The sequence below is a fragment of the Aethalodelphis obliquidens genome, unplaced genomic scaffold, assembly GCF_003676395.1.
Source record: "Aethalodelphis obliquidens isolate GAN/ISIS:26980383/991018 unplaced genomic scaffold, ASM367639v1 scaffold2, whole genome shotgun sequence".
NCBI classification, from domain to species: domain Eukaryota; kingdom Metazoa; phylum Chordata; class Mammalia; order Artiodactyla; family Delphinidae; genus Aethalodelphis; species Aethalodelphis obliquidens.
The window spans coordinates 23454075-23463021 of NW_020837946.1; the positions used below are offsets into that span (position 1 = coordinate 23454075).

The window sequence follows — 8947 nt, forward strand, 5'->3', positions numbered from 1 at the left end:
TCTCAGAAAAGACAGCCTAATGTTTAAGCAAATATAAACTACTTAATAATCATAACTCAGCAGTTCATAAATTATCAAGATATATCAGCATTAAAATATCAGTGGAAATGATTCTAATAAAAACTTCTAACAGCATTGCTCTAAGACCTTCAAAAATTACAAGTTAGTCTAATTACAAATGAAAACTTCAAGACAACATTTAATTTTAAAAGAAATCAAAATACACTCCAGTAATGCTATTTTGTTGATTGGTCAGTAGGTTTACATTTTTTTTCAAATGCACAGACTTTATTAGGCCAAGTTTAAAAGGTATAAAATTAAACACTTCAGTGTACAGCAATGGTTATGAAAATCAAAGATTAGATTAGCCTAGTTTTCATTTTGCTGCTGGTTATAAGAAATTTCTGTCATCCCATCCTGCAAGAGTAACCTGACAGTGTGTATAACAACTTCTGTTGTTTGTAATAAGAACTGATAACACACACATAGTATTTAACAGGAGCCAGGCACTGTCCTAAGGGTTTTACATGTATTAACTCATTTCATCCTCATCCTACCAATGAGGCTGAACTATTATTATCTCTGTTTTACAGATCAGGACTCAAATGCAGTTACACAATCAGGACCTAACAGAGTTGGGAATCAGCCCCAGAAGCTTAGGTTTCACTATACTATACTACCTCTCTTGTTAACACAAATTAACATATGTAAATCATTTAGAATGGTGCCTGGCTTATAATAAATACTATACAAGTGTTTGTTGTTATTTTCCCTACTCTGGAAAGAGATGAGTACCTGTGGAGAAGTCTCCTAAGTCTCCCATGATCTAGTGTTAAGATGAATGGATACATAAAAGACATTCTGAATCTTCCTCCTTTTCTAGATTTATATTTTTCTGACACATGTTCACTTAATGATATAAAATTTCCTTAGGTTCAGCTACAGGAAGTTCAGCCTCTTTTTTATGGAAAAATATGTCCCCTTCTGAGAAACAACTATTAGAAGCTGATTTTGTAGGCAGTCACTTGCCTGTGAGTCTCCAGAAAAGTAATGCTATCCTTCATCACTGCTTATACCATAATAAATTTCACAAAGAAGTTAACATTCTAAAATGATCTGGATAGAGTTTATAATTGTAAATAAGCCAACTGCTTATTCACTGTGAGGAAGAAACATCAAAGCAAAGCTTCTTGAACATGGCTCTATAGAGTAAAAAGTGATTTGTCCTCAAAGCTTTGAAAATATAAAACAACACTTGTATACTGCCACCAAAAAAAAAATATTCTAGGGAACGGATTATAATCACTAATAATATATTGTTTCCCATAATCAAAAAAGAGTAAGAGAAAAATAACTACCATTTTATAAAGTTTAAAAAGTATTGTCACATGGATCATAACCATAGGTACTCTTAAAACCCTGTGAGATTGAATGGCACAGATACAGTAATCTCTAAATTGAAAAAAAATAAAGGAAACTAAGTCAGGAAGATGAATAGATTTGGCCAAAATCAAAGATATGAGTGACAAAGACAAGTTTCTTAAATATAAATACCATGAATTTTCAACTACACTGTGCTGTTTCTACAGTGACACAATAGCAATGTGCAATTTTTACCAATATCCTCAGTAATGAATTCTCACCTATTTGTTTTCCAAACTCTCAAGTGTCATATTACAAACAGATAAATCAAATCCTTTAAACAGCTCAGTCTGAAGACCCTAAAGGAAGGAGAAATATAAAAGAGCTACAGGGCTATCGACCCAAAGATTCAATAAACCAAGGGCAAGAGATTAACCAAACAAAAGATCAGGAAGAGTACAAATACCCAAAACAGGAACCAGGATCCTCCTTAATTGATACTGTTAGTACCCACAATATGATGTGAACAGAAAATCTTCCTTCTCAGAAGCAACTTAGCTGAAATGTGATGTTGCAGCATTACTAAAGAAGGAAATGTACTTTCGCATGTATCTGTCTAGCTGGCTAGCCGGCTCGCAACACATGGACAAATGCACAAACAAATCCCAAAACAATTCTGTGGCAGTTTACAGACATGCATACAGCTACAGGGAGATAAAAATAAATGAATATGGAAATTAGCAGAGAAAGGGAAACAGCAGAAGTAAGGTACAGTACAGGCCATAAGGTCTCATGAACTTTGTTATATGCCACAGGTTTGACTCTAAGCTCCAGCAGTCAGGGTAAAAAGGGAAATGTAATCAGATACCAATTCAGTATCCATCCAATAAAAACAGATGAGTTTCTCAGCAGATGTACAGCAATCTCTGATTCTGACGCCTGAGAGAAATCACGCTCTTAGGTTTTCATAAAGAGAAAACTTTGGACTGTACAGATATTGATCCCCTTGGCCCTTGGGACAGCCAGAAACAGAGAGTGAAGCAGGATCTGATGGAGCATCGTGTGTGAAAAAGGTTGGAAAGCACTGCTTTAGAAGCAATATTGGTAGGGTAGAAATGCACAGTTTGTCAAGAATTGCCTGAAAAATAAAACCTTTAATTTTGATTCTACTTTTACTGGGCAACTTTCTCATCTGTAATCTAATCTCTTAGGTGATCCTATTCTCCAGGAAATGTCCATACAATTAAGCTGGTCACAATTTTCATACAAAGTTATTTTTCCACTGCAGAATAATAAACTGGTATGCTGGCTTAATATCAGTTTCTTCTTGCCAAGCTGACTCTGAGCCCCTACAAAACTCCCTTCCCATTACTTGCCTAGTTTTCCTTCAAAAAACATCATTGAACTCCAGTTCCAAAATTCATTTTTTTCTACTCTATTCCACTCAGATCTGGTCCTGCATTTCTAGAGCTTGAGCTTGACTTGACACTTAATTTTGTGCCTGGTTTTCTAGGCTGATCTTGCCCAGGGTACTATCTGTGGCCCTCTTTCCTCCCTGGCCTGCACCCACAGTCCACAGCACCACCCCCTTCCAAGCCAGGTACTATATCCTATAGTCATGGCCTGGTCTCAGACTAAGGGTCATTCTCCATATCTCCACTTGCTCTGGAAGGAATTTAGTAGTACTTGTGAGTTTGCATACTATGAATTAGTTCCCTGGTACTTCAGTGAACTAGTAGTTTCTACACGAACAGAATCTGCACCAGATCCTGACCTTGCAGATCTTGTCAGAAAACAGGCCAATATACACCCACACTGAAACTGCCATGAAGCCCTAAATCCACCAAGTACTACAGAAGATACAACTGCAAGAAGCTTCAGAGAAGCATTTCAGCTGGCCTAATGGAGCAGAGTTTGATGTGACAGTTGGTATGATGGGGTCACAAACAAGGTTGTGCAAATGGACCACAGCCAGAAAGAAATGAACAATTTTCAGATGAGAGCAGCATACAAAGTTCCTCACACACTGGTCTCCTCCACTACTGCAACTGTAGGTAGTGATCACTGCCAGTAGCACCAGCTTTATAAAGAACTGGAGTGAAACATAAAGCTAATTATATTTTACATGATTTCCCAAAGTTGATATAGACAGAAATTGCTTTGTAATCTTTGATATCACTGCAGAATCAATGTATACAAAGGCAATCTAAAGTCTAGCCTGTATCCTCCATGATCAACATTTTACTCACTAAATTGAAACAAATGTATTGTAAATACCAAACATTATAGTCATGTTCCCTTTCTTAGGAAAGCCAGTTTAAATAAAGTTAACTGAAAATAGACCAAAGGTGGCAAATAACTGGCACACTTGCTGTCACAATTCCCATTGCTGTTTGCTTCCTTCAGTCTTTCCTACCAAGTCTTAATACCACATGCCACGGAACCACTACCAATTCAATAGAATTGGCAAGTGTGGAAATTTATTGGCCACTCGTGCCTAAGACAGCTGTTGCCCATCTTCTGCCTCAGAACCTGGAAAATAATTTTCTTTCAACATATAAGGTTCTCATAGTGGATGGTGGTGTAAGTTTTTCCAACTTCTAAACCAGGAGACCCAAAGATATGGGGTCTATATATTATACCTCTATCTGAAAACATAAAGGCTAGAGGTTAAGATATTTGTCTACAGCCTTGCTACTCCAATTATAGTCCTTAGATCAGCCACACCAGCAGCACCTGGGAGCCTGTTAATGATGCAGGATCTCAACCCCTGAAACCCGCACTTACTGAATTAGAATCTTCATTTCAAGATCCATATCTTGGATTCATATACACAGTAACATCTGCCTAGTCTAGAAGACACAGAACAAAATATAATTTTTTTCTCTCCAAATAATCTATGACTTTTGTGCATGTAGAATTCAGCACTCCAGGTTTAGTAACATGCCTCTACATTCTACATTCAAACTGTCTATCCTTTTTATTTGAATATATGTAGGATGCAATTAAGCACCCATGAGCAAATCCAGTTTTCCAATGATAATAAGAAATACACTACTTGAGAACATAATGATTATTAAGGATTTTACTAATATTTTCTTACTTAATACTATAAATATTCCAGAGAAGTAACATCTTAGAGGAAAAATAACTGTTAAAAGCAGTAAATAACAAAATAACTTTTAAAAATAACAAAAGTTCTGTTTTAATTAAACAAAGTTATCAGTAAACATTACCACTGCAGTGAGATACTGGCTAAGGATATTACTTAAGAAGAAAAGCATGCATCTTAGATGGGGTATTGGTTTAGTGTGATCACCATATTTCAGAGTCTGGAATCCTTAATTTGCATTTTTGAAACAGTTGACTTTGGGACTGCATCCAGAGTTGGTTAGCCTCAAAGGACAGGCTTAAATTCAGTCAACCCTCACAAACTGCTGTTGGGGCCAAAGGAGACCTTTTCAGGGGTCAGCAAATTCTCAGTCAAATTCTTAGCGTTAAAATGTCTAGAAAGTTAAAATAATAATCAAAAGCCAGTTAGGGGATCAGAGAATCAGCACAAAAAGAGGTAGGTAACAAAAACAATACTACTTTGGGGGCTCTACTTCCCTGGAGTCCATGCATTTCATTACTCTTCCTTCAATAAGGTCTTTCTTTAGACAAGTAGCAAAAAAATCAATTAAGCATTAGCTTTCTTAATACAATTCATTCCAGCCTGCATCTCTCAGCTGGAATAGGCACTCTTAAATGTCTGCAGCCACACATTAAAAGGCAACCCCTGATCACTACTATGAGTGAAAACCTCTCTCAAGTTGTATTGATTTTTAATAGAGCATTCATTCACGAAAGACGACCAATCTTCTTTACAATTACTAGAGATACCTACTTGCCCGTTTACAGATCACTTTGTTAAAATCTAGCCTTATATTTTACAAAGCTGCAAATATCTTTCTAAAAAAGTGTTCACTAGAGGATTCATACATTCCATGATTAGATTTCTTAAAGTTCTGGAGATAGCTAAGTAAGATAAGAACTATGTCGTCTAAGTTTGCATCTCGCCCTACACAAGTTTAAAAATTAAAAGCAGTGTGCTCGCTTCGGCAGCACATATACTAAAATTGGAACGATACAGAGATTAGCATGGCCCCTGCACAAGGATGACATGCAAATTCGTGAAGCATTCCATATTTTTATTCACTTTGTTATAGAGCAGAAATTAACTCACCGTTGTAAAGCAATTATACCCCAAAAAAGATGTTAAAAAAAAATTAAAAGCAGTATTATAAACTATTGTGATAGAAATCATTTTAATGCTGACAGATATAAGATGCCTGGTTATCACTAGTATGGGCATTGGATAACTTTATACTTTGATGTAGATTAGCGCTGAAAGAGTCGTTGAATTGTTTTTGAATTTAAAAAGGAAGATTACTGGAAAAGACAGCTTGTTAAGAGCTAGGAAAACAGAGTATAAAACCTCACTTAAGACACTAGAGCACCCACATATTTCATTCAAATTTATTTCAAACTATTCGAACATATTCCTGTAAAAATCATGTTTGCACTGAATGAAATACTATATATTTTCTTTGAGCTTTTTAACCAAGTTCTTCAAAGCTCCCTGTAGCAGGGATGTATACTGGGCCTGAGTCAGGACAGGTTAATCAGTTTAAAAGCCTACAAAATGAATCATTGCTGGATCTCTGGAATCTTGAATTAAATCCGGGGGGATTATATTTGGACAAAAAAATAAGGTAGATTTTGCAGTTTCCTTGATACCTTTAATAAAACTGATTACCCATCTCTCTCCTATCTGCCTGAAGAATGGAGTAGTTATCTTTTTCTCATGAACCCTCCCCCTCTCCTCAGTACCATTAATTTAGAGAAGGGGAGCTCAAAAGCTTTACACAAGAAATAGTGAACCTAATTATCCACATATAGCTATTCAATTTTTCTGGTTATTTCCAATGATAATCGCTCATCACTGTCTGATCTTGTTTCTTCCTAACATCTCTGAGCCTCGTCAGGTCACGAGGTTACCATTTAGTTGCTAAAGGCGGAGGGGGGGCGGGGGGGTGGTATTTTTATCATTAAGTAGCCCAGATTGAAACTACCCAGTAAGTAGATGCTACCAAAACAAATCACTTAAGCATTAGACAATTGGACCATCTACAGGATCCAGCTGGATATTCTGAGCTTCCTCCTTCCTCTCCTTAAAGCCTAGAGGTAGCGGTCTTTTCCTTAACCTCCTGATGTTGCCCTACGGATTTATTTTCACGGCATTCTGAAGGTTTGGGGGCTTAAGAAAACCCCTGAGGTAAAGGAGGATTGGATTAATTTGTTGTGCTACTTTAAAATAAAATGCAAAGTTTACTGAGTGGTGACTACTAACTTTTTCCAACAGGAACACATCAGCCTACAACTACTACAAGGCGAAAAATTACAGTGGGTAGGTATCAGGGGGTCGCGGTGGCGTTGAAACCACCTAGAGGTCTAACAGGCGTCTCTACCGGCTGGGTGTCCGCAAGCTTCACAGGGCACCCAGAGCGGGAAGCCCGCGCCCTCGCCCCCAACACCCGTTACTGCGGCCAGCGTCTGAGTGCGGCGCCTACTCGGGAAGGATACGCTCCAGGTAGTAAGCGCCCTCAGCGGCCACCGCCTCCGCGGTGTCCCCGGCAGCCGTCGAGCCCATGCCCAACACTTCTTCCAGAACCCGCAGGGCCGAGGAGGGCATCCCTTTCTGAGAAGCCATCTGAAGCGCTCCGGGCGCCTGCCCCTGGCTACCGCACCGTGTCCCTCAAGGCAACCGCGAAGACGCTTCAGTACGAACACACACGCAGCTCTCGCGAGAGCCTGGCATCCTTCACCCCTCCCACCGCGCGGGCTCCGGGCCCGGAAGGGCTGCCCCGAGCCCTAAATGGGGAAGTCCTCCTTGCTTCCTACGTTACTGGGGCAACCTCGTTGCCTAGTTACCCTGAGCCCTCGGGATGCGTTCCTGAACTGGACGAGATAAAATGAAGCAACGGACTTGGTTTGCACACATTTTCTTACCGACATGGCTTGGTTTTCTTCAGTTTTGACCCTAGCATTTGTTTTTCACTTTTTCTTCTCTAAATTTTCTTTCTGTTGGTTCTTACATGCCAATCATCAGTCCCCAGATTTTTAGGTATGTGTATAGAGTCCTAGTTGTCCCCAGGGAAAACTAATGGAAAAGAGGAAGATCCTCAGTACCTGGAGAAAAAAAAAGTCCTAGAAATCATAACTGAGAGATTGGCCCAGGGGAACTACCAATAAAGAACTAGGATGGTCACCCTAGTCAATTCCATTCTCATACTCATTCAAAGTATTTATCTGGACATCTGTTTTCTCTTTGGTTTTATACTCTGGGACTTGGAATTGTAGTTGTAACGTTGATTCTTACCAAAGTAAAGCCATTTCCATAAGAATTTTGAGGTACAAATTGTCCTAACATAATGTATAATAAATGATATTTGCCCAATCATGTGCAGTCCTTTTGCTATGACAGAATCTTCCTCGGGTTTATATTGTGTATGTATCAGAACCATCTACAGGGCCCTTTTATTTACGGATTCTTTTTCATCCTACATTCTAATGAAAATTGGATGCCAAACAGCACCTCATTATAAAAATTCCCATTTATTACCAAAAGAAACATAATGGCAACTTCTACTGAGCTGATTAAGAGCTTCAATGTTGGAACCAGAGAGGCTGCATTCAGAGCCTGGCTCCACCATTACTAGCTATGAAACCTTGGGCAAACCATTTAATGTAATGCCTCCACTTAAGGCCCCAGTTTCCTCATTTTTAAAATGGGGATATTATTACCTACCTCAAAGTATTGTTGCAAGAGGTAAAACAACATAAAGAGTTGAGAACTCACCAGCCACATGGTAGACACTAAGAAATAGCTGTTATTTGTACTTAATTGTTTGGTTTGGTTTTGGGATTTTTTTTTAGCATACTCAAACATCACAATTAGATGTAATAGTTAGAGAATTCATCCCTAGTAGTATTTATTCTTTTAATAACTTACTCCTTGTCATTGACTTCTCATATCAAACATATCCCGAGTGCTCATTAAGATGCAAGGAAGAATTATAAGGGGCTGAAAATTCAGGGAACTCTGAAATTGGGGTATCCACTGCTTTTCTCAAAAGCCTGATCTTCCTTCCAAAGGGAGGAATTTCCTCATCCCTAAAGGTTGTTTCCTGCAAGCACAAGCCTGAGATATGACCTGGGTGAGGAGTGTCAGGGCCTTGCACACTCAGCAAGACATGTAGAAACGTGAGAGAACCATAGAGGAGGGTGTCTCTGAACAATTAACGTATACTTTGATTTTTTTTGTCTGTTTTAACAGCTCTTCTCTTAATTTTTAGAGGTAGTATGTCATGTTCTACAGATAGGTTTGAATCCTGGCACTTCTGTATGACCTTAAGTAACTTAAGCTCTGACAGCCTTAGTTTCCTCTTCTCTAAAACAGAGACTTTAATATCCACCTTACTAAAATATAGATTAAATGAAATAAAATATGTAAGAAGCACTGAAGATCATGAAGAAGCAAAGC

General features: G+C 38.5%; 1 protein-coding gene and 1 non-coding gene across 7 annotated transcripts in view; one reads left to right on the plus strand and one right to left on the minus strand.

The window, feature by feature from the left end:
* SPAG16 (sperm associated antigen 16) overlaps positions 1-7175 on the minus strand; it is a 325936-nt gene extending 318761 nt beyond the window's left edge. For all 6 annotated transcript variants that reach the window (XM_027122178.1, XM_027122197.1, XM_027122173.1 and 3 more), the window contains exon 1: positions 6988-7175. In XM_027122178.1, coding sequence (XP_026977979.1) covers positions 6988-7114 — 127 coding nt within the window. In that variant the 5' untranslated portion in view covers positions 7115-7175. The remainder of the gene's footprint in view (positions 1-6987) is intronic.
* On the plus strand, positions 5451-5554 carry LOC113605391 (U6 spliceosomal RNA). Its single transcript, XR_003427197.1, has one exon. It is a non-coding gene; the product is annotated as a U6 spliceosomal RNA (small nuclear RNA).
* Positions 7176-8947: the final 1772 nt, after the last annotated feature.